This window comes from Chaetodon auriga, chromosome 13, assembly GCF_051107435.1.
Source record: "Chaetodon auriga isolate fChaAug3 chromosome 13, fChaAug3.hap1, whole genome shotgun sequence".
Classification (NCBI taxonomy): Eukaryota; Metazoa; Chordata; class Actinopteri; order Chaetodontiformes; family Chaetodontidae; genus Chaetodon; species Chaetodon auriga.
In genome coordinates, this window is record NC_135086.1 from 19,812,591 (window position 1) to 19,838,754 (window position 26,164).

A 26,164-nucleotide genomic window follows, 5' to 3' on the forward strand; every position below is an offset into this window, starting at 1 on the left:
TTAGAGACAGGAAGGAACACTTCTTTGACTCTGACTGTTACAGATAGTGTGTATTGTGGACCCCAGAGGGTAAAGTGGAAATGACTTTGACAGCAAAGTGCTGCTGAAGAGCCTGAGGCTTCTTCCTCTCCCTGTTTATCTCTCTACTGCTCCACTCTCTCTCTCTTTCATTCATCTCCTGTTTCACTTCAGTCATGTTTCACATCAGAGGAGAAGAAGACATATGATAAAGAGAACTGGCAGAACAATAAACAGGAAGCGATAAAAACAGATGCATTAAAAAAAAAAACCTTCACAACGTACACAAACCTAAATGCTTTCAGATCAAGCATGTCTCCATGTTTTTCCTCGTTAAATGAAGCAGAAAAATGCCATGAAACCGAACGACATGTCGAAATATTGCAATTTAAAAGTTGTTGAAGCAATAATTAAATATAGTCTGCACATGTAAAACATTTTCAACATTTGTAAGACTATTACTGTAATTTACATTTGTTTGTTCTTGTATAGTTTCTATTCTCTAAGTATTTCTTTATTTATCAGTACACATTTCTGTTCTGCTGTAACACCCAAATTTCCCCTCTGGGGGAATCAGTGAAGGATTCTCTTCTCTTAAACTTTCCCACTTTCACGTGGATAAATCATGCTTAAAGGGGCACTCCACCAATTTTACACATGAAGATCATGGTTATTCTTACTATCCTAATCGTTTGCATTAGGAACAATGTGGGATTCAGTGTTTAGGAGCTTGACCCACAGCAGGGACTAAAGGTTTGGGTGTCTTGTCCTGAGCTGCACAGGTTATGATGTTCATCTTTGAACCAGTCTCTTGTGAGTCCGCTAACTTTATGGAAGTGCATTAAAAGGCTGGAGTGTCCCTTTTGTGCAATTTTTTTTTAGGACCAGTGCCCTCTAGTGGCTCTACCTTCCTGCCTTGGTGTTAAGAGAAACCTCAAGAAAACTTGCTACAAAACAAAGATGGTTTTCAAAGCGACGTTGCCATAAGCCATCGAACGTTCCGGGAGCCAAAGACTGATTACTGCGTCTCCCCTTCGCTCTTCCTTCACACCCCAAACTCTCTCCCCGTCTCTCTCACTAATTACTACAACCTGTCAGCCTCTCACGGTTGCTGTGGCGACCAGCCGTCGTCATGGCAACCCCAGTGGTCTGTCTGGCTCGGTGAGGGAGGCGGTGGCGGTGGGGGTGTTATCAGGCAGGAAGGTGAGATAAGAGAGTTCATTTCTCCTTTAGTAGATAAAAGAGTCGCTGCTCTCCGTCAGTGAAACATTTACACCTCAGGAAAACAGTGGTGACATGAAAGGGCCAAGACTCACTGTGTGCACACCAGTCTGCGCTGATGGGAACATTTCTGTCTGTCAATGTGAAGCTTTAAACTGCTGATAATTACTTTAACGCAAATGTGAACACTACCTGCCAAAACCTGTATTGTGACCGTCTGTTTTGTATCTTTGTAACGTGACTATCTTTAGCTTTGAGACTACAAGACTTCCCCTTTGGTCTCCTGGAACTCATGATTGGTGCTATTTTCTAACATTTTCTAAACTAGAAAATCCATTGAATCACCATGAAATTGACAATCCCTAAAATTGTCTGTTGCAGCCTTAATGCTGTGATTCTTGAAGGGAAATGAGCAGATTTGATCATGAACAGGGGTCCCAGTATAGCGTACGGTCTTATTGTAATTAAGCCATATAGTTATCATAATTAGAAATAATAGTAAATGATTACAACGTGTAGTTTGTAATGTTTTAACATTGCACCCTACAGTATTTCATAGGACTCTCTTTTGCATGCTTGTAAGAAGCACGGCTGCGATCATATTTCTTGGCTCATTTTGTAATAAAATCCCATTTTATAGCAGAGCAGTTCCTAACTGGTAAAACACAGAATGGACATTTTAGCCGGCACAGTTGTCTTAAACTACTGGCCCTAATTTCTTTTATTCCCAGGTTGATCTGTCTTTTATTTTAGAGCAGTCACTTACTTCAGCAGCATTACTGCACTAAACCTGCAGAGGAGTACAAGAGGCAGGAGGGGGAAAGAGGAGCTGCTCAACTTAAGATTAGGCCCGATCTAAAAACTATGTACCCCAGTGCGGTTTAAATGGAATTTTTATTAACGCCAGCCTTCATATTAAAAGATATGTTTACATTTCTGTGTAAATGCTTTAAAATCACTGACTATAAAGAACATTGTACATTCAAGACAAGTCACATTGAGAAATAAAGACGTTGGACCAAGAAGCTTAAAAGGAACCGGTGGATATTTGATTTGATTTGAAGTCCACCAGTCTCATCGACACCCGCACTCATCCACCACCATGTCCTGGTAATGTCGAAGCACCACGTTGTCGTTGTTGTCGTAGTAGAGCATGGAGATCGGGGAGAGCCGGATGGGGACGCAGCAGGGCTGTGGCGTGCCGTGTGGGTCCAGGGAGTGCACCAGGGTCTGCAAGATGGCGTGGTTGGTGCCGTTAAGACTCTCACTGAGCGGGAACGGGCACTCGCCGTGGCAGTAGTTAGCCATGTAGCCCTGTGGAGCGATGATCCAGTCCTGCCAGCCCACGTCTTTGAAGTCGATGTAGAGGCGGCGGGCCTTGCACACATTGCTGGGTGTCACGGGCAGGTGGACGGCGCTTCTTCTCTGTCTGGAACGACACTGGTGGGGGTTGAGGGACACGGCCACCAGCGAGGCCTGGATCAGCGGCAGGCTGAAGGCTGGCTCCAATGGGAGGGAGTTCCCGGGGTGAAAAGGAAGAAGCTCTTCTGGATCTGCGCTGAGAGGCAGCAGCTCTAAAACCAAACCGTAGTTGCGTCCAGGTTTGCGCCAGCTCTCTGCCAGCGGGGTGAGGTCCATGGTGATGGAGGTGGGTTCAGGCTGCAGCCGGACTGACTGGGACAGCAGGAGCCTGCGGTTGGCCTGGGGATTGGCTCCCCTCAGCGTGGCTCGAATCACTTTATACAGAGACACGCTGAGGGTCCGGGGCCCCTGCAGGAGCTCTGCAGATCTGAAGGGCTTCCAGTGGAACTTGATTTCCAGCTGAGCCAGAGACAGCAGCTCCACAGGCTGCAGGACGGACATGTTGAAGAAAAGCTGCTTCTCCAGACAGGCCTGGCAGCTGCTGCTCCAACCAGACACCAGCCGGCCTGCAGAACACCAGCATTTTAACAAGGACATGACAGTTCATCAGAGTCTCATTCAAGTGGAGACTGGCTGTATGAAAGAGTCTGCGTTTTTAGCTGTACAGCTGACTTCTGCTGAAGCACATTGAAGTACAATTTAGTGCAAACACCTTCAAATAACAAACTTTCCACTGAGTTGTCATGAGCTTTTATTATCCTTTTTAGAAATTTGGACAAAAATGTGCTTTGATTGCTGTGCTATGCTACTGAATAAGACTTTGATCAATAAATAATAGTGTATATTCTCTCTATCTCACACCTGTGTGCAGATCTTAGTCATTATTTCACTTCTTTTGACTGAACCTGCTTTTTGATGAACAAAGAAGCTTTGCAGAGAGACATTAGAGAACCACATCCAACATGGAATATGTGAATGTTTTACGTTACACATGTAACAGTAAAAAACATCATGATTATTTAAACAAAAATGTCCATTTGTGCTACAGGCCAAAAACCTTTGCTATTTGCTAAAGTGAAAGGAATGTTAGAGCTGTGCACAAAACTGAGAATTATGAAGTTTATCAAAAACTCAACAAGTTATTCATCACTTTCTTAAGACTTACTGATCTAATTTACTTCAAAACATTTACCGGGGTTGTCAACAGTTCTTAAAGCTGTTGATATACAGAGCAGTTTTACACACACAATCCTATTTGTTCAACTTAAACCAAACTGATCAGTGTACTGTGTGGAGTCTTCGACTTCAGACGGTTTGCCATGTTACTGTAATGGAACAGAAAACCGTTTTTAGGGGTTTCTCTGACTTTATTTAAATAAATGAATAATTATGAATGTATTATTTAAAGATGAAGTGTGCAGAATCTAAGAACTGTATCTGAAAAGCATGAGCTAATTAAATTTAAAAGAATGACTTTTTTTTTTTTTTTTTCCAAGTCTCGATCAGGGGAAGCTGGGGGGCTAAAGATCTGCTCTGTGAGGGAGGGGGCGGGCGAACACTCTTCACATGAGAACTTGTCTAACTGCTGGATTTATGCACATACCAGGTCTTGGCAACCAATCAGCATCAGACTAAATATGGTGACACTACCTTGGTCTTGCACGTATCGGATGATGTTTCCGCGGACTCCGTACTCGGACACCGTGCAGGGGTCGCTCTCCTGGGCCTGGATGCTCTCTGACCTCCGGAACATCCTCCAGAGCGCGGAGGGGACGCGGCGCCGGGGCTGGTGGCTCCCCGCGGGCCGGGGCGGCCCGGAGAGCCCTAGGGAGCTGAGGAAGAGCCGCTCCTGGGTCTTCATCTCCTCCACATGTGAGGGGGCACACACACCGAGGAAACACACCGCTAACAGCACCAGAGAAGTCCGGTTTGGCCTCATGTTTGCTTGAACTCAGCTTTGTTGGCCCCTCGTCTGTTACGCAGGACGCTTGTTTTAACCTGTGAAACCTCCCGGTGTGCAGCTGCATAATTATGCTAATGAGCAGGGCCAGACAGACAGGGGACCTGAGGTGAGAGGGGCGGGGTCTCACCTCAGGTCCTCAAATATCAACAAACAGAGATTTCTAAACTCCAACCCCTCAAAACTGTGCAGTGTTTGCACTGTTTGTCTGTAAATACTTATGTCCCAAAATGTCTCCATTTACTGACTCCGCCCTATAATGTCCCCAAATTACTCCTGAAAAGCCCACAGTCTGAATTATACAGGCTGTTCTACTGATTAAAGGGTCACTTCACCCAAATAACAAAGATACTTCCTTTTGAAATAAACACATAAAGTAATTGATCATATTCAAAATACCACCACTGTTGCCTGAAGTGTTCAGATCTTCTGTCCCTGCCATAATAAAGCAGCATCAGTACATTTCTGTGGCCGTGGTGGTTCAGGTTGTTCTTAAAACCTCACTGTTAGCAGCTTTCACTGAGAACAAAGGACTAATCAGGATGTTATCAGTTAGCGGCACTGCATGAACATCATTAGGAGTCATCCTCTGCAGACCACAGATCTCTCTCCTAAATTCTGTGGCACTTTCAGCCTCATACTTGAAAAGTTTTTGGTTGTTATTTTATTAGAAGACAGAAACAACATACACTGCCAGTTTCCCTGAAATCTTTCCTCTTATTCACCTATATTTCAAAAAGAAATTCATTTGTTTGAGACCATAATCATTCTTTCTTTCACTCCTCTGACGCTCACAAACAGAGAAATTAGGAAAAAAGTAATGGAAACAGGACATTGGCTCCTCCAGTGGTGCAGACAGCTCAGTGCTTCTGCTCCATCCACAGCCAAAGAACTCACGAGACATGAGATGAGGGGAGAGAAGCTCCAAACCAAACACAAAAGAAAAAAGTCTAAAAAATAAACATGTGGAGTTGGAGAGCAGGTCACGTCCGCCCGATGCTTCACTGACTGTTTATTCACCAATATTCCAGCTCAGAGCTGTGGTCTGCAGTGTGCTCCTGAACAGGTCTGCCACCACTTCATCTGCTCCAGAAGTGAGTTTATTACGCCACCTGGTGTCCAGTCCATAATTCAACCAAAGCATTTCAGAGAGTGATGTTTGATGGATTTCACATGCCTGAAGCAGTAAAAACATCATTACTTTAGCATGTTTTTATTTCTTATCCCTGATTTTTCCTGAGACCCCTCAGAGGGTTCTGACCCCCCTGTTGAGAGTAACAGACTTTAGTACTCAGTCCTTCCCACTAAGCGTCATCACTGTTCTACTTATCCACAAAAAGTGGGCAAGCCTGACTCCTGCTTACGTCACACAACGCTGAAACTGCAGCTCGACCTTTTCTTTAGCAGCTGCAAAGCTTTCCTGAACATGAGACACTTGGACTTCTAACAGCTGATGTTTCACTGAACCTCCAGAGATAACTCAGCTCCTCCTGCTGAGCTGTGCATGTTTTGTCTTTATGTTCCAAAATATGTCCAAAACTTTGAAACTCTTGTCCACATAGATAATACTGGAGCATATGATAATATTTCAGACAAGTGTTCTTCCAGCTTTGTGTTTGTTTGTCATTCTTCAACATGACAATGCCTGATTAGCTTGCACAGACCTCTGACCTCAACCCCGCCCAGCACCATTTGGGATGAGCTGGAACACCAACTGTGAGCCAGACCTTATCATCCAACAGGAGTGCTGGACCTCACTAACCTTCCAGCAGCATCCTGGTTTTAGAATGAGATGTTCAACAGTCGCCCTCCAGCTCACAGGCTGAAATGAACATACATGGAGTCAGTTCCAATGATTTTTTAATATAGTTGGCAATCAAAGATGATTTGATTTGATTCATTATTTACAGATCAGTATGTACAGTGGTCAAAGTAGAGCAGGAGGCTGTAGTTACACTGTGTGTGTGCAGGGAGGTGGGGGGGGGGGGGGGGGGGCAAGAGTAGCTGACATTCATCCTCTCAAACGAATGAACCAAAAAAATCCAGTAATGACTTGATTCATTCATCTACCGAACACCGAACAGTATGTGTGCATAGCTCGGACATGGATTTGGCGACGCACACACACACACACACACACACACAGACATACATACCCACACACACAGAATAAATATACACACACTGTATATGAACAATCCACTGACAGGTAAGACAATAATGTGCACTGGCTGATCCTTGTTTAAAAGTCTCACCTGATCACACACACACACACTCAGACAGACACACACACACAGACCCTCACACATACACAGAACTACAGCTGAACAGATACACACGACACACACCGCTTGACCGAGCCCCTCGGGTCATCAATGCTTTTATATTGGAGAATTCTGTGCCCATGTTTGCGTTCGAGTCAGAAAATAAGCCACTGTTTTCATTCCAAATAAATAGTTATTCTATAAATGTTACAGCATTTTTGAAGATTTTGCCATAATCACCAAAGACTCTTCTTCCCTGCAGACGACATGTAGAATATAGTATCGAAATTTTCATCATGTTACCTCAATTTTACCTAAACTCTGGACGCTGTGGAGCAACAGTTTTTAGAATGCTTAATCTGAATAAAACCTCACTGCAGGAAATAGTTTAGGAATGTTTCTGGAATTTATTATAAAAGCAAATGAGATGATTTCTGCCCTTTTCAGTTATTGTTGATTGAGGCTCTAGTCATCAATGAAGAGGGCAAGCTGACTTTGGATGTAGCGTTTGATTCATCTAGCAAGCACCAGCAATAGTTCAAACTCAGCTGTTTCACTTTAAACGTTTCCATTTTATCCATTTGGGACTCTTCACATGACAGCGCAGCAGCGGTCTAAATGCTGGGCTTGTGATCATTTTGGGACCAAACAATGAGAAACATTTCCGTAGACTGGCACTAATGACAGCCTGCCAACCTCTTCCATCCTGCTGATACCAAAATATCCCCTGTGGTGTAAAGAAAAGTCGAATTTTAACATGTTTGCTGAGGCTCATTTGCGTTTATGTGACCCAAACAAAGTCTGTGGGGATCATAGATATGTCTCCAAAGCTCCAATCAAGTTTGTGAACCTGTCTGATTTTGACTTGTGTTGCATTTATGAGGAAAACAGCAGCTTATTTCAGCGACTTGAAAGAAACCATCAAGGCCGAAGTCTCAAATGTAAAAGTGACGACGGCTTGAGAGGCACAGGAACAGCGCCTACGTCTGGACACACTCAGTCAAAGTTACAGTACTTGAGTAGCTGATCGAGGTGTACACACATCTAGGGCTTTGGTGCATCATGGGACAATCAGGACTGTTATTCTTCAGTTCGAAGGAGCACGACAGGGGCCGATCTGAGCGATCAGTCCATATATATTTATATATTTATAACTATAAATCCATCCAATGAGCTATGTACAAAGTATGGCGAAGAAAAATCTTTACGTTTTATCTGCAGATGTCATTGGCTCGTCACTGTCTAGTCCGTAATGTCTCCAGTGATGTGAACGTTTCATGCTTAGGGGTGAGCCCATACCGGCAACCTGCAGCGGTCTTCGACATGGACTCATGGACCCGATTTGCCCTGGAGCAAAAGCTCAGGAGAGTCCCACCAGGGCCTGGGTTCAGTTCTGTAAGAAGGGGGCGGGAGGTCTCGCCACCAGGGTCATGTAGCATTGACCTCCATGATGTGGTCGTCGGTGGTGGGCAGCACCAGGACCTGCCGTGTGTGGCTGTGGTTGAACACCTGTCCGGGGCTGAAGGGCTCCAGACGCGGCATGGCCACGCCCTTCTGCTGCTGGTCGCCGCTGCCCACAGAGTGCACGCTGCCCCGACTGCGGATGCTGGCTGTGTCCGCCTGGTCATCCAGCGTCTTGTCCAGCAGGGACAGACTGTCGTTCTCCACGCAGCTGTCTGAAGACGGCGAGAAACAGACAACGAGTCAGCAGAAGTCACGCAGCAATGTATTCCAACATGTCCGAGAACACAAACCACCAGACAAAACTGATCCCACATCTGAAGGAGAAAATGTGTTTGAATTCTGTTAAAACCGCCACATTCATTATTTCTTTTGTAGCAGGAGGTTTGTGTCAGGATGGTCTTCCCAGCTTTTTCTGCAACTCAACACGTAGGATGACAGCAAATCCGAAACAAATGCAGGGTCTGTGGTCTTACCAGGGTCTGGCTGGATGGCCACTGCTGCAGTGTGAGGCAGGTACTTCAGCACTTTGATCTTGGGGAAGGGCAGGTGTCCCGCAAACAGAGGCATCACCTCGATCTGCACCTTGTGGGTGGCACTGGCCGTCAGGGGCATGGACACCATCCCTGAACTCTTCCCACACACTGCCCAGTTACTGCTGCTGTCAGCCACTATGGACACACACACATGCACGCACGCACGCGCGCGCGCGCGCGCACACACACACACACACACACACACACACACACACACACACACACACACACACACACACACACACACACACACACAAGCTGAAGTCACAAAGAACTGATGTTCAATCTTCTCCATGAAATATTTGAAAATGAATTGGCAATGATGAGTCTTAGCTGTGCTTATAGCAAACATCTGATATAAACATCTGTCTGCAGCTGATGATTTTTTTCTTTAATGATTAGCCAGTTCAATGATGTCTTTCATTCAGCAGATTATTTTGTCTACTAGATGTCAGATATAATGAAAACTGAAACGAGAGCAACAGCTTATTTTATTAGCATTATTACAACAGTTGCTGATTCATTTTACGTCAATTGACAAATCAATGCACCAACAAATCAGTGTATTGTTCTCGGGTCATACATTTCCAGAACGTTTTAGCAAATAATGGCTCTTTTCATCACTTCACCACAAATGACCAGAGCTTAAAGTGAAGTTTTGTAACTATGAAAAAAATGAAGGTTTTCATTCACTGTGTATGTTCCTGGAAGAAAGACTTTATCAGCTGATAACTCAGCGCTGATATAATCCGCCTTCCCTCTGCTTTGTATTCATCTCAGATTTGATTTGTCCTTTAACAAACCGAGACGACGAGGCGCTCTCCAGACATACCTTCATACATCAGCTTGGTGGTTTTGAGGCCATCACTGTCAGTCTTGCTGTCCTCTGCTAGCTCTCCCTCTGCAGGCTCAGTCAGTCGTGTTATACACACCTGCAGCCCGCAGAGGAAACCAGAGCGACAGTGCTGCTCACCAGCAGGCGGCAAGATCTCAGCTCGCACACTGTACAACGTCTGACGAGATCAAACAGAGGTTATTTTTGGTGCTTAGACAATCTAGAGTACAGTACAGTATATGCTTGTTTTCATACTACATTAGCTTTATTGCTACTTGATATCTGAGCTGTGGACTCACAGTGACTCTCTCAAGCTGGAACTGGTAATGGAAGGGTTTGAAGGCAGGGGCGTCTTGGTTGAGCAGAGAGAAGTCGGCTGAGAAAACACACTGAAGACAGGAGGGCAGGTCGTCCTTCCACCTCACCTCCCACAGGCAGAACACGCTGTGCTTACTGCACAAAAGCTACACACACAAACAAAAACAAAGCAGACCTCCAGATGAATCCATGGCTGATGCAGCTTCGAGGTTAGATAAACAAAATCAGCACATGAAAGATATATTAACAGCGTCAGCACTAACGTGGATGAATTTGAAAATGCTGTTCATGTGACAAACAGAGAACTCTTGCTCCCTTTTCTGCAGATGAAGAACAAAACTCTGTACAACTGCCATCACAAGGTCTATATCCACATACTGGACCCATAAATATTATCTATAAGATAAATATATTTTCAAATAGGAGGCTATCTGCTGATCCATCCTGCAGTTGCTGACATCTGTTGAGATTTTTCTGCTCACCTGTTGCTTCTTAGTGTTGAGGGACTGCAGCTCCAGTGATGTGTGCTGCTTCTCTGTCAGCTTCACTTCTGCCAGCGTGAAGTTCACGTCCGACACATTCTGCACACACACCTGGATGTACTTCCTGTGGGGCCAGATCAGTGCACACAACAGAATGACATAAACTTTGTCGGTTCGACAATAGAAAATGACACCATCTTGCGAGCGAGGTTAGGTAGGAAAGCCAGTGTTAGCGTTACTGTGATGTTTTTTATTTTGTGACACGTACAGGCATTTCTATGAGAATGGAGGCTCACCTGTTACCAGCAGAAAGCAGTGAGTGTTTGGTCTTGAAGGGGATGTAGAAGGTGAGGGCAAGCAGTGTGGAGTAGATCGACCATGGACAATCAATGGACATCTGAGGACGGACACCAGCAAGGCTTCCATCAAATCTCTCACAGTAACATGCAACAAAACAGCTAACTGGCCCAATTACAAGGAGAGGGTAGTTTATCTGGTTGATGATGGTTATGCCTCTGAAATGTTGTAACTATTATTTCTGTTACAGATTAATATGCTGATTATTTTCTCAACTAACTGATTCATCATTGGGACTATAAAACATTAGAAAACAGCAAAAAAAAAACCTTGTTACAGCATCCTACAGCCCAAACTGACTTCATCAACAGTCCCAAACCCCCAAATGTTTAATGCACTGTAATATAAGACCAAGAAGAATAGCAAATATTTGAGAACCTTGAAATATCACATTTCTGGCATTTTGCTTGAAAAATGTATTAAACAATTAATCACTGATCAACATCAGAGTTTTCATAATTTGGTAATTAGCTGTTTTTTGTGTGTCTTTTTTATACTGGGAAAAGGTTTTGAGGTGTTGAGATCCAGTGTATTTAAATCTTGCCGGACATGATGTCCGCTAAAAACTATTCCCGAGTTAGATGTGAAAATATTTTGGCTCTTCCTGGAATTGTCTCATGTCTGCCTTCTCTCTCGCTCTGTGAATTAAGGATTTATTTTCGCCAAACCAGAGTTGGTGATTGTTGGAACACTGGACAAACAAACCACATATTATGTTTCTGCTGAGTTTCAATGAAGTGTGTTTTATGATGATAAAATGACTGTTTTTGTAAATGGAGTCTGGTGGCTTTGGTGAGAGAGACATAGTGGCTGCTTCTGGTTAAACAAAAAGGATTTTACTCTTTAATAACAAGGTCTTACTCTTCAGGGGTCCTTTCTTAATGTTGTCAGACACATATTATTATTATTATACCAATCTGAGCCTGTAAGTGGTAAAAACAAACACTTTTACTAGACAGTGTGCAAAGACTCACACTCAGAGGGATCACATTGCAGCCTGTTACGTGGCTGCTGGCTGCAGTGCTTTTGGTCAATACTGGACCAATTTCAAAAACTGCCTCCATTAGTCACTTAGATACAAAAACACTGGAAAATAGGGTCCATAAATGCAGATAATATTTGACTGGAATGTCTCCTGTGTGTCTGGGACATGGAAATCTTCCAGGGCACCATTTTTTTCTGACATGAAAACCCTGTTCAAAATAGTTAATTCTCCATCGATAGAGCAAACATTTGCTGCAGCTCTAGAAAACATTCAATAAATTGATACAATATACTGTATAGATATCGCCCAAGCCTTGAGATCATGGTTGAACATATAGTGAGCTGCACCCACAGACACATGACATGCCTCCATCACTATTTCCCACATATAAGCAGTAACTTATGTCAAAGTGTGCATTTGTTTGAGGGCCTCACCCTCTGGTCGATGGCGGTCATGGGTGTGTCAGGGTGACTGTAGCTGCGTGGTCGGTGGCGGACCTCTCCGTTGGTCAGCCTCTCATTGGGGGGCCGGTCGGTCCCAGACGGGATGACACACAGAACCTCCAGCTGGAACTCCAGAGTGTGGTAAGGAGGGGTGGGGGGCAAGCTGATGCTGGTCACCTTCTCAGAAGACTGGATGGACAGGACGCTTTCTCCCACCAACTCTGAAGAGGATAGGGACAGAAAAGGAAGCCATGAGACCTTTAAAGCTGTATATGTGTCACTCAGAGTGTTTGAAGGCATGCAAAAATCTGCTTGTGATCAGCTTTCTGCAGGAACCTGATTTTATAAACATTATCTACACAGAAAATTTGGTTGATTACAAGAAAAGAAGTAAACGGAGGTGGATTTATGCAGGAGAATCCAGAATGCTCGGCTATGTAGATGCATAATCACATTTCACACATGGTTTTTGCATGTGGTCGTGTGCACGACAAAGACTTCAGGGAGAGAACGATAGGAAGAACAGAACAACTGTCAGGAAAAGTTCAGCTCAACACGAAACTCAAATAAATAAATCTACTTCTGAGAGTTAAAGATAAATGTAATTGGTGGACTGTGTACTGACCAGCAGTGGGGTTGCTGATGCGGGCGGTGCAGCTGGTGGAGGGCAGGATGGGCATGGTGTCTGTGTTGCTGAGCTGCAGAGCGTCTCCTTTCTTCACAGCGTAGTGACCCGTCAACAGAGTGAACTTCACAATCTGTGGCAGACCAGCCAACAGTGGCTCTGTGAACAGAAACACAACTGCAGTGAGCGACACACACGCAACACACGACAACCACGAATGATAATATTCTTGTCTCACATTATTTAAAGGTTCAGACCTGAGAGAGGCTCCACGGTCAGTTGGGGCTCCTGAGAATAGACTTCATACTGGACCGACGGGTAGATATGAGGCAGCACAAACTGCACCTGACCCACCGTGGCATACAGCTGACGCAACGTGTAAGTGCCTGGCTGTCCACTCTACAGAGACAAATGGGGAAAAAGACGAGAGCGACAGAGCAAAAGATTGAGGGTAAGAAAGTACGTTTTATGAAACGGATCGGCAAAGGTCAGGAGAGAGAGAGAGTGAAAAACACGCATTAAAAAACAATCATTTCCTGTCTCCTCCTCAATGTAAGACACCATTTACACCAGATAACTATTTTTAAAGGTCACATTTTTTGTATTTTCATTTGAAGCAGCAGCAAAGTGGCTCTTACTGGTGCTGTGAATATGATGCTGTTATTCCCGGGCTCTAATGTTACATCCTGCACTTTCAGCATCAGCGCTCCTTCCTTCATGGCAACAGTAGGAGGGCTGACACAGTTGGGCGTGTCCGGTGGCGAGTTGCTGTCATGACGCCGCATGACCAGATGAGTGTTTTTACACACCACTCCTGCCGAGTTGAGAGAATTGTCCGAAGGACTCCTGTCCTGAATCTCATCGAGCTCTAAAGGGGGGCCAGCAGCTGAGGTGGGGGGGCCCGCTGATGAGTTAGCCTGGAGAAACTCTACTGTCCCTGGGTTTGTTTGTCTCTGAGCTCCCTTAGACCTTCCATTAGTTCCTCCACGCTCCAGGTCAAAGTGAATGCTAGCAGCTAGTTGCTGTATGCGCACCGACACAGGCATCAAACACTGCAGAGTGAGCTCCACCTGCAGGACGGCTCCAGAGTGCACCGAGGCGGTGGCCGGACGGAACTGTAGTCGTGTGAGTTGAGTGAAAACACCCATGCTGAGAGTTACTTTGTGAGCTGTGGAGGACAATAAAATGTGGTGTTAAGGAAGTACAGACTTATGCAGTTAATACCAACAATAAAAATACCGCGAATGCATACAGCTAAGGAATGAGTATTAAGTGATAACACGCACCATGACATGAGCTGCTATGAGAAAACAATGGTCAAGGCTGGAGTGACGAATGCTCACACACAAAGCGGTGTTTCCCTCCACCTAATATTGAGCTACCTTAAAGTGCATAATCACTGTTACGTGTCATGTAGTCACCGACTACAAGGAAAAACAGACTGTTTACATTGTTACGCCTTTTTAAAATGTGTTTGCACAGAGTTGCAAACAACTGAAGCATAACGCAAGTATTGTTTAGCCTGCAGCTGAACGGAGCTCTCACACTGTCTGGAATAGTGGTTAACTGTTAACTAAAAGCAGTCCCAGTCAAAAGAACAGCCAAAATTGTAGTAGTGGTGTGAGCTTGAGTAGAAATAGGGTCAGTAGGTTGAGGCCAAAGGGAACACACAAAAAACCTTAAACACGATCACTTACACTTATCTCCAGACTTGCCGGCAAAGTTCAGAATTTCTTGGCAGAAGTACTTCCTCTCCTCTGTGGTCAGGTTCACATCACCAGCCAACAAGGCACTGGTCTGCAGGTAGCTGCGGCGGGTTGTCAAGGAAACCAAACACTACAGTGCGTTGGTGCAAGAACACCAACTTCATGCAGTCAGTACAGGAAGTCCTGGCTGACTCTCAAATGCCCAAGCATGTTGTACCCTGAGCCCCAGCCAGCTTAAACCTCGTCTGGCACAATACGACGACGACAACTTCAAGCTCACAGACATGTTTTTATTTTTGACTCCTGTATTAATGTGTTGAATGTACAGCACAATATTAAAAATTCTACTATTTGAACAACTTTATATGCCTTCAGCCTTCAGCTTACTCTTAAATGTATTCTAGACATGACTGGACATGTCTGGCTGTAGTCTGTGTTTGGACTTGAAGGATACTCTTCAGTTCTGCCCAGCAGTTTCTGACACTCAGCGATTTTTTTCCTGGTGTGAGTGACAGGGAGGCTCCATCCCTCTGACACGTATGACTTCAGGGCTTCCTGTAAGAAGGTTTCTGCCCGCTCAGGGTCCCCCTTCCTCCTAAAAAACATGCACAAATACATCACCTTGTTTTCATACCTATAGAAAAAGAGGTTACTCACAGACTGTGTGCTTGTCTACAATTCGTCTTAATGCGACTTAGCAGTAAAATAAAGTCGAATTTAAAGACTGAAGTAAATGTAGACAACATATAGAGATGGTGTCATTCGACATTTAAGATCAGCCACTAGCAGAGGTCCAATTCACTTTGTTTTCTTTACCACCAGCTGTCAGACCTCACATATGTTTGGGTTGAAGCCACTTCAATCTACAGTAGGTTGAAACACAGCAAAAACAAAGCTGTCACTGCATGACGAATGAGACCTCGAAGAAATGAGTTTGAAATGTTGCTTTCTCCTGCACGTTCACAGCATGGCATTCATTTTAAAACCCCGTCACAGCCATCGTACTACATTAGTGTTTGCATTTATTCTGCCTGACTAGACCTCTCCTCAGGAGTGTGTGGGTGTTTACAAGCACTGACTGATTGCCAGCTCTAGAGGAAAGGCCTCATCAGGCAGAATAAACGAGAACACCAGCATGGCTGCGTAGACCCTTTAAGACACTTCTGAGACCCATGAGTACCCGGATGGAACTTGCTGGTTTCCTTACATGTAGAACTCAGCCAGGCTTTTTCCCACCAGTCTGGCAGACCTCAGCCGGCCGATGGCCCTGTACATCTCCATAGCAGCATGAGAGAGTTCCTGATGCAAGAAGTGGCCAACAAGGTGAAGGAAGAGGTGGGTGGGAGGGGAAGAGGAGAGGAGACAGATGATCAACTGAACCGTTTCCTCTTAGGTTTCCAGGATGTTACATCAGAAGAAAAAAGACGATTTAAAAACTGGGATGGGAATTCAGAGAATGTGTGTTAACTTCCTGTTTTGTCAAATGCTGAAATAGAACACCAAGCTGTGGAAAGAAACTGACTTACAAGATAGTGCCTTTCAAAAGCTTCCACAGATGACAAGGCCTCTTTCAGCTTTTTGTAAGGGCTCTGCAAGCTGTTGACTGTGGAGGAAGACAGAGGAACACTTCAGTCGGCCTTCCTCATTAGGCCTGAATCAACGTGATTGGTCGAACAAGCTCACACTTCTCTATACCAGGTGTAAATGCACGGGGCAAGTCATAATCTACGTGTTGAAGGGTTGAGTCTGAAAACTCACCAGTCTCAGGCCGCTCATCTCCCAGTCCAGCCAGCAGATCCACAGTCCTGTTCAGGTCCTCAGATGTGGGTCCCTTCTCTGACACCAGGCCACAGTGTTCACCCAGGGACTTCAGCTGGAGAGGGCAGAGAGGAAGAAGAATAAAGAGTTTGATTTGAAAAGACTTCAAACTATTTCATGAGATACGGACTGCTTGTTATTAAGAGTCGTAACAGCTTGATAGAGACAGACTAGGGGTGAAGAAGACCCCACAAAAACCCTCAAAAAGGTTAAAATTTGTAATGAAAGCTTCCTTCCATCAAGATCAATGTCTTCAATCTTCTCCAAATGTGACTAATTCATGCTCACGTGATGTTATCAGGCTAAAATGATCCTGTTTAATCTCACTCGGTGAATGTGGTTCTTTGAAAGCAATTTGAGGATTTATTTGTTAATCCTGGGAGAAGTTTTGTTGAGAGCTTTATCATTAATCTATTTTCAAATACAAGCACAATGAGTAAAGTTGAAAGCACGGTCAGTGTTTCTATGATGAGTGCTGAGTGCTGATCATTTGATTACAGTTACACGAGGCAGGTGTGTTGAAAACCCTCCCAGCATGCACCGGAGCAATACACTGATGGACATAAGTCTCATTTTCTGTGTGTTCCTGCATAGTTAGGAGTTCTGTATTTTCTGTTACCTTGTCAGTCGCATAAGCCCACAGCCCGACAGTGTGGGAGCAGTTTGCAGCTAACTGGGCCTGATCGCAACAGCCCTCGATCCTGTGCAGGACCTCCAAGCAGCTGAGAAACACCCAGCAGTCAAGCGCCCCCTCCAGCACCGACACCTGAACAACATGAGCAACAACATACAGCATGACGACTGACACTGACACATGTCAATTTTGGTTTTCGATGTAGGTTCGCTGTCCGTCCATCAGGGTGAATAATAATGACTCCTAATTATTTTGTCTAGTAAAAATCTAAACATTCCCTACATAAACACTGAACTTATGGAGTCTCTGTAGACTTCTTCATGTTCGAGTACAAATTTTGATTTCACTTTTTCGATAATTGGCTAAGCAGGAATCATCATGAAAAAAATGGCACAGTTGGAGTCGACTTACCTCCAGCAGACGTAGTTCCTGGACACAGTTGTGCAGCAGCTCCAGGGCTCTCTGGGTGACCTCCCAGGGCCTCTGAAGGAAGATGAGTAAGGTGCACTGTCGGGAGAACAGGTAGCTCCTCAGATCTAGCAGGCTGGCCTCTCCACGCTGGATCCCATCCCTCTTCTCCATGTCAATGGGCCGCCGAAGCAACAAGCCGCTCCAGCTGCGCACTGGGGCGCAGAATGAGCCCAACCAGTTCGCTGTATCTGGGCGTAGAAACAGACGGGTCAGACCAAAACCAGGAGCAGAAAATGTTTATCTTCATTGAGAAGCCTCATTGAGCCAACTGCAGCACGTGGTGCATGTGCGGAGTGGTTACTTACCCCCAGCTCCAAAGTTAAGGACATATTGGGTAAAAAGAGCATCTAGCTCATCATACTGGACCAAGGCATCTTCAAACTGCTGCAGCATCTCAAAAACAAAGGCCAGCTCCTCCTGCATAACCACACATACACATGTGAGACACAACTGAACTGTGCGCCATAATCCACAACTGCAAACTAATTCTAATTATCTGCATTTAAAGATACAGAAACAGTGAATATAAAATCTGTAGCTGAAGCGATGTGATGGGGCACGCAAGTTTTCACGCCCTCTCAGCTTCACTCAATCCAATCACAAGTCAAGGTCCACTGTTTTTCTGGGTACCTGGACCATGAAGTATTCACAGAAGCTCCAGCCAGGCTGCGTGCGCTTCTCTCGGAGGGTACGCATTTCGTCTTCAAACCGGCCCAGATTCTTGGTGAAGGACATGAGGAGGAGAGTTCGCAGCTTGAGCAGCAAGGAATTCCAGGATTCCTGAGACCGAGATGAGTCCTTCAGAGGATCCGACAGCACGACACACCTGCGACAAAGGGCAATCACCTTTACACAGTCAGGTAAGGTTGAATCAACATCTTCTTAATCTCAGCAGGTACTGACTATGGTTACTGTAGCAGGAGGAGGAAATGGGGACTGACAATGTCTTGTGAAGGAAGACAGTCTGTCGCTCAGTCTCATGCTAACTTCACCTGAATCATCTTGCTTATAGGGGAGGACTGTCCTCACCTGTCGTTCTGCTTATTGCAAAAATCGCTGCGGATCTTGTCCACGATGGATGACCGAGGCAGGATGTTGGTCTTGTTCTTCTTCTTATTATCGTTGGTCTCCACAACGATGATGACCCAGTCTGCTGAGCCATGAGCCCGCAAGCTGTTCTGCCATCGCATCATGTCCTCCTTCACCGAGCTCTTATACACCTCTGTGTCCTGCAATGAAGTATGAAGTAAATATGAATGAAAATACTTATTCTTCACTCTGATTGTCTCATTGGCCCCAGAATTATGTTAAAACATGAAAATTATACACATGAAGGAAAACTGCAAGGACAAACTCTTGTTGACAATTGTTGGGTAAAACTGCACGAGGAAGCGTCCACATCAGATGAAATCAGAGGACTGAAACTATGAAAAGAATGTTGGCCAGCGAGTTTATGTTATGATAAGTAAACTTAATAACCTGGAGGCTGCTGAGTGTTGTCTTAAACTGGCTGCATCCGAGCAGAGCTGAAATAATATGTTGAGTCAGTTGTTATGTAACAGAGTCCACTGACAGGGAGAGGAAGTGAAGGCCTGGTGTGGCTCATTGTTTTGGGAGTGAAATTTGTAGGCTCATTCCTGGACTCTGAATCTTGAATAACACAGCGTCACGTCACATGTTCATAGAAATGACTTTATTTATCCATGAACACCTTTGGTCTGTTTTCTTGTAACGCCTGCACATACCTGTGGAAACCCCAAAAAGGTGTTTCCAGTGATACTGACTGATGAGCTCTGTCTGACTGTCCTCTTAAAGGACAGCCTGACCCAGTTTGACAAGGATGCCACTCCCACCCACAGTCAGCTAACTGTGAATGGATCCTTTGTCTTTACTGCTTACTTCCTTTGTTGCTGTTGTTGTTGTTGTGTTCACAAGGTTAACAGGTTGGTGGAGAAGTTGCATGTGAGTTTAATTTCCACAGTAAAATATGCCAAATTGCCTATAATTTACATTATTTACATACAAACAGAGGCGTGATGAGTCAGTGCACTGTGCTTTTATTGCCTGTCCAGGTCACAGCCCACCTGTCCTTACCACCTGCATCGTGCTGTGTGCATCAGATTTGCTGCTCCTTGTAGAGAAAGAAGGGGAAGCGGCAGCACTAACTTCCTGCCGCATTCAGTCCGATTATGCTGTCAAGACTGCGTGGACACATGCAGACTGTCCTCCCTGAATGTCCATTTAGCTTTGTTACAACTCTTTCAGCAGGATAACCTGTAACATTTTACATTGCAAAGTTTATATAACTAATTACACCCCACCCCCCCCCCCCTTTAAATAAGAGAAGTACTGGTGAGAAGGGACTGGTTGGGGAAACCGGACAATCTAATACAATGTGCACCACCTATAGGTCTGTGCTTGTGCACAAATTAAGCTAATTAGATTTGTCACTTTTCTGCAATGAAAAAGCTTCTCCTTTTTTGTGTGCTTTACATTGTAAACCTTGAAAAACTCAGCAAGATTAGAAAGACTTTCACACAACTGAAAATGTTTCAGTCACCAGACGGTATTAAAGACACATTAAATGTGAATGTGTTGCTTGTCCTCCTCTTTCTATACTGCATACACATACAGGATCACCGCTCCCACACTAGAGGCACAGTAGTCCTTAGGAAACGTCATGAGTCACGAGCTGATGACAGCACTTCCTTCAGCTAACCAGGTGCTCAGTCAGCAGCTGCAGCGAGTTCCTGCTTCCCTTTTTCTTTTTGTTTTTCCCATCTGCTTTCCCTGAGCACTCTTATAAAGTAGCTGTCAAGTTCAAGTGGATGTCAAGGCTGCAGGCTCCTAAGGTGTAATAAATAAGGCCATGTGCACAATAATGCAGATATATTTGAAAACATATTCTCTTCTCTAGAGTGTTGTGTGGACAGCGGAAATAAGGCTTTTCAACCGATGTGTGCCAGCTTTGTGCCACCATGATCTACACTCAGTGAACTTGCATATCGAATATGTCTCATATTATGAGTTTGCATATCTTGCATACGGAGCTGTCTGTGACCTATTTTTGCCCGGGTAGGATTTCCATAAGAACTCATCTATTCTTAGAGGGTAAACAAGCAGACATTGCCTATCCTCCAAAACACATGGCATAAACAAACTTTATCAAGATTTACGCTCAGGGAAAAGTACACTAAACAGCAGAGTTTGTGTTGCTGCCACCACTCTCTGTGATTAATCAGTATGTGTGTAAACATAACTGAGCACATGAAAGTGTTCTCCTTGATGTGTCTTTGTAGTTACGCCGTCAGAAAACCTCATGACAAAGACCATATAACAGTAACTGAATCCAAAGTCTCCCTGCAGCAGCACATTTTTAACAAGTCTTAGCGAAGGGAGCTTTGATGACAAATTAAATCATTATTCATGGAACAGTCTGACAACACAGAAAACAATCACACTAACATTATCTGTGCTGGGTGTTCGACTGTACCGACACACAAAATATGTGTCTCTGGGAGAGCTGTGAGTTGCAAAATATCAAAACAGGCCTCTCCTGAATGTTTCCCTGTGTTGCCAATTACATTACTGAGTGACTGAATGATTGAGGTTGTTGGTGTGTGCATGTGCGTGCGTGCAAGAGGTAGTTCAGGTATGTCGAAGTGGAGTTGTTTGCGGTACTTATGCATAGTCAGTGCACTGCTACCGTAGGTGCTAGTTGGCATGCCCGCAGTGTGGAGAAGCAGAGAGAAGTGCTGGCACAGAAGGTAAACAACGTACTGCTGTGCAGGAGGTCAACAGGAGGTCAACATCAGGTGCTGCTGCTCCGGTCTACAGCTGAACATTGCTTAGCTTCTTAACTCCTGTCTGCTTCTCCAAACTGGGGGCGTGCTGAGCGCCATCTACTGTGATAATATACTGAGTATTGACAGGTACCTGGTACTATCCCACTTCAAAAACCCAAACTGTGCTTTTAAGTTACTCACACAGCAGTCAGTCCAGTAGATGTGGAGGAAGGGGAAGGTGAGGAGAGCTTTGTTGCCCTCCTTGGGGAGGAGCTCCTCTTTAAACTGGACAAAATTAGCCTCAAGGTGGATCATTTTTGGTGCACGGCCGTACGTCCTGCACAAAAGAGAAAGCAGAGTTTCATAGGATCAAGGATTTACGATAAACACAGTCAACCTCGAGAATAAACATGAACACTGACTGCTGACTCTGTCACTGGATCAGCAGCTTGGTGATAATGAAAAAAGAAAATTCAGTTTATTGTCATAGTTTAGACTACTGATGTCCTTTCTCAAGTCTGTCAGCTAAAGAGCTAACTTTCTTTGAGACCATATTTCTAATTACATCTGTTTTAGAAGTATATTCCTTGTTCAGTTAGCAACTTCACAAACTGCTTTGTTAACTTTCTGTTAGAGTAAAACATTGACAATAAGACCCAGCATGTAAAATAGGCATTTTTCTAAAACACTACATAGTTCCCTTTCACCTTCAGTACAAAACTGAAGGTAAGAGCTTAGAGTGATATTTATTACTAAGCATGCATTCAGCAGGGCAGTACTCACCTCCTCCACTCCATTGGCTCCCTGGGAAGCTGCTGGGCCAATGAGGTGTAGAGAGACGTAAACAAGCTCTGGTCTCCGGCACCTGTGATGAACAGGGCAGCACAAAGAGCATTTACAAATGTGCTCAGAAATGAAGAATCCAGATAGCTCACATGGAAACTGAAATCTAACCTCTACCCATTCTCATGTCCTCATAAAAACATTGGGCAAAAGATGCGTTCTTCACATGTGACTACTCAAGGTTTCAGCATAAAGGGACATGAAGGATATTTTGGGCAAATTTAAGTTTGCACATAATCTGGGGTGCAAAGAGAAAGTAAAACAAAATACTGAGCAGATTACGTGCAAACATGCACAGTCTCCTTTTTGCTTTTGTCACTCGATCGTTGTGCTGATGTTTTCAGACTCAACACAGTGAAGTTCCAAAACAGCCATGAGTCAGGAAGAAATCATGGGATTGTGCAGCATGACTGGGGAAAAACTGTGTCAGGAAATGCATCTATTTAGCAAACATTGCAGCGACATCCTGTGGAGCACTCTGCATCTTTATCTGCTCTCTCCTGTTTGACAGCTACATGATGCGCTTCCATGAACGAGTAAACTAGCTTTACCATTGATGGAGGTCTGAGTCTGGGTTTGCAGCATAAATTCTCATCTTCCAAAAACACAAAGACACATTTCCTCTCAAACGTTTTTGAAATTTCTACGTCTCTTTTGTATGTCTTGGGAACACGACAGCCTGTTCCCAAATCTTGACTGTTTTTAATTTACTTGCTTTGTCATTTACAACTGAAAAAAGGCTCCAGACCAATTAACTAAATAACACTGGGAGCACCATCCCATATTTAGGGGGAACTTTTCCAACTGAAACGTGATTCTAATATTCAATTATTCCTTTTCATCTTTAGTGATACACTGATTATTTCTGTCTTTTCTGATGACCGACTTGTAAATGCCTGCTTCCAAAATTGGCTCTGCCTCTGTAATGCAATTGATTCATATGTCTGGGCACATTTCATGGTTTCTACTGCTATCATGCTTTAGCAAGCTTCACGCTGAGAACAGAAAATAGCACCACATCTTCACATGGTGTGATATCTCTCTGTGATCTATCATCTCCATCAATCTTTTTTTAAGATGCAGAAATCAAACCCTATGCTGTATGATGGATGCGCTGCATGACAAAAGAGCTTTCAGTTTCAGAGTTGAGGCCAGCTTAACACCCTCTATCCTTAGACGTGGTTTCATCACCATGTCATCTCTGTATATGTGCCCAAGTGCACAGAGTCTGAGCCATTTTAACACACACACACAGCAACAGTTATAAAAGGCTCAAGAGTCAGGTTTTACGTTGTAAGACTCGGCTGGTGAATTTCTTGAAATGTGAGCCAGATAGTTTTCTCTCCCAAATGCCTTCTGTGTTGTGCAGATCCCCTTTTGAAGGTGGTCCATCCTCCAAACTAACACAAGTCCTGTTGACCAGGCTGTCACCTCACCACCTATGACTTGTAGAAACCTAAATCTAGCACAACGATAAACAGACTCCCTTAAATTTCACTGCCACCGGCCCATTTCAGAAATGCTCAAACTGCCATTCTTGGTAACAGTGACTTGTGGCACTGAGGTATTTGTTCAAGCTATGCTGGAACTGGGCCACATCCAATGCACCATGTAAAAAGCCCTTTTTCTGAATAGCTCCCCAGGGTAAACACGACTACTAGTTGAACTCTGTTCAGCCTGTGTGAACGTAAACACCATCAAACATCCTGCAAGACAAACGTCAGCACTTCCACCTCATAGTGAGGTCTATTTGAATCCAGAGTGCTGGAGTTGGGCCAATGCATTTCTCTGTGCTCACAATCTCACAGCACTGTAAATCAATTAGCCTTGTTGGCCACTGTTTAACACTTGGACACATCCAACGCATCCCTGGATGTTGAGTTTTGCTATGTGGCGTATAATTACTGCATCATACGCCATAAGACAAAACATTTGAGTAATTTAGATGTATAATCAACAAAATAACTAAATATGAGCTAGTCACAGCTGGCTGCCAGCAAACACTGTTCTGATCTGGAACTGGTAGCTGAACGCCATTGTTAAAATGCCACAACACCCACATGTAGTTAACCTGTGAGTTAGTGGACGTCATTAATCTTTTCAGGGTCTTAAAACTCCAGTATACTACAAACAAAACTGAACTTTGGATGTTCACATTACAAACTGCTATCAAACACAACGCCGCAAAGCAAACAACAGTATAATCCCTGTGACCGCGTGACTGTAGCTAACACACAAAGTCAAATAATAGTAAAACACTGCTCCTCTTGCTGGAGACACCACTAAAACCAGAGGAAGCAGAGAGCTGCACAGTCCTAACGCTGATGCGAGCTCTTTATTCATAAACCTGGATCTCAATGTTTCAGCCCATGCTAATTTATTCCGAATAAAACCACATCAATTATCTCCAGCACAATCATCAAAAACACAGAGAGTGTAAAGTGAGGTCATTCATGTAATATCTGTAACCGTGCAGCTAACTTTAACTGGTGACTTTCACAGTGAACCTAACAATAAAATCCACTATTTTCCTTTTATATTCTGACTTATTCTGACACCCTTTTCCACTTCAGACCTAGTCTGTGTCTCTTATGCAATTATCAGTTTAAAGATAAGAATTTGCATTGAAAATCTTGAAAACCATCATCTTAAAAAAAAGACCATTTCAAAAATCATTTCCTCCACAATGAGGCAAAGTTTTCTTTGAGCAAACAGTTGGCAACAGGAAAAGATGTTAACCTGTTCGGCTGCCATCTTTGCTAAGGTCAGAGAATGCATCATTGTTCGCCACGGTTAGTGACTCTTTGACGAGCATGGATGTGCCCTAAAAGCCGATAAGGTTTGTTATACGACTTGTAAGTAATACTTGTGTCTGAATCTAATCATCCATGTAAAAGTCACAAATGTAACAATGATGATTTCAGAGGCGTACTGAGTTAGACATCTGATAACCCTGCAGGTGTTCCCTGGATCCCATCTGGGACAACCTGTGACTAGATTTTGAGTCCTTCAACAAATCCCACTGGTTAGTCAACTGTTACACCATGATTTTCTTTAATTTTCCGGCTTCACAGTGCCGCTGTCCATTCCTGTACTGAGGCACCTTTGGATCACTCTGTCCTAAAAATGGAGCTGGAGCTGCCAAACACTAGAAGAGTCCGGCTCCTAAAATAACCCCTCCAAGAAGCTTCCATGAGACTCTAAAGATGTATGAATGGAAAACTGACCCCGACGCCCACACATGTGGCGACTACAGTCTGAAGTGCTAACAGAGTCACTGTGGCCGTCCAGCGGAGAACAAGGTGATATCCTTCCCAAAACTGCAGCAACTAGCCGTGACGTTTTCTCGTTAGCTAGGCCTGTTCATCAAAGTAGCTACTAGCTAGCTGAGAGAGATACCGCTTTTAATGTGGAAGTTTGGCAGCGACAGCGGTGCAGCACAACATAAATATGAACATACTGCAGCCTTGACAAGCACAAATAAAAGCACCAATCGCCACACACACACGCAGCGTCTCCAGGCTTGTTAATGTAAGGGTACCAGCTAGCTTAGCTGAACGAGCTAATGAATATAGCTAAGGTTGCTAACTGTCAAACCAGAAAAAATCAGACTGAACGTCTCCTGTTAATGAACACTCACATGTCACAATCGGCTTGTTTTCCATAGTGTAGATGATAGGCTTTTCCTCTTGACACTCCATATGTGTTAGCGGTAGTACTCCATGAAAATGACATACAAACAGAGCTTTATTATTAGTAAATGCTTATGTATGCAGTTGTGTTCAATCGATGGGGCCTGTGTCCCCACTGCACTTCCGGGAAGTGCGTAAACTGTGCGTCATTAAAGGGCCGACCTGTACGTTTTATGACATACATTACAGGTGCAACGAGATGGTAAAGAGTTGGTATTGAAAGTAAAAAGCAGCAGAGTAACTTTGTGTTACAGTAATGGAAGAGGTATTCAGAGCCTTTAATGAAGTAAATAAAGTACAGAAGTATAATCAGTAATATGTACAGACTATTAAAAGTAAAAGTGGTTA

At 44.2% G+C, this 26,164-nt stretch overlaps 2 protein-coding genes across 2 annotated transcripts; both read right to left on the reverse strand.

The window, feature by feature from the left end:
- Positions 1-2,313: 2,313 nt before the first annotated feature.
- gdf3 (growth differentiation factor 3) lies at positions 2,314-4,540 on the reverse strand. Its single transcript, XM_076747650.1, has 2 exons — positions 4,252-4,540; positions 2,314-3,167 (listed from the first exon to the last, which is right to left on the reverse strand). The coding sequence occupies exons 1-2, from the start codon at positions 4,538-4,540 to the stop codon at positions 2,314-2,316; spliced, it is 1,143 nt and encodes a 380-aa protein (XP_076603765.1).
- Positions 4,541-6,404: 1,864 nt separating this feature from the next.
- trappc10 (trafficking protein particle complex subunit 10) lies at positions 6,405-25,940 on the reverse strand. The gene is made up of 23 exons (XM_076747203.1): positions 25,765-25,940; positions 22,065-22,146; positions 21,483-21,618; positions 18,526-18,725; positions 18,127-18,322; positions 17,802-17,913; positions 17,437-17,684; positions 17,011-17,157; positions 16,332-16,446; positions 16,100-16,176; positions 15,781-15,872; positions 15,028-15,168; positions 14,565-14,674; positions 13,506-14,035; positions 13,125-13,266; positions 12,868-13,026; positions 12,234-12,463; positions 10,754-10,854; positions 10,458-10,581; positions 9,957-10,121; positions 9,655-9,835; positions 8,763-8,957; positions 6,405-8,501 (listed from the first exon to the last, which is right to left on the reverse strand). Exons 1-23 carry the CDS (start codon positions 25,823-25,825, stop codon positions 8,254-8,256), a joined length of 3,792 nt encoding a protein of 1,263 aa, XP_076603318.1. The 5' UTR covers positions 25,826-25,940; the 3' UTR covers positions 6,405-8,253.
- Between the last annotated feature and the right edge of the window lie 224 nt (positions 25,941-26,164).

Coding starts and splice junctions, on each gene's coding strand:
- gdf3 (XM_076747650.1), bottom strand. CDS start 4,540: ATGAGGCCAAACCGGACTTCTCTGGTGCTGTTAGCGGTGTGTTTCCTC. Junction 3,168..4,251: donor CCGATACGTGCAAGACCAAG/GTAGTGTCACCA, acceptor GGTGTTCTGCAG/GCCGGCTGGTGTCTGGTTGG.
- trappc10 (XM_076747203.1), bottom strand. CDS start 25,825: ATGGAGTGTCAAGAGGAAAAGCCTATCATCTACACTATGGAAAACAAG. Junction 18,726..21,482: donor TCTACTGGACTGACTGCTGT/GTGAGTAACTTA, acceptor ACTTCATTGCAG/GACACAGAGGTGTATAAGAG. Junction 16,177..16,331: donor AGATGAGCGGCCTGAGACTG/GTGAGTTTTCAG, acceptor CTTCCTCCACAG/TCAACAGCTTGCAGAGCCCT.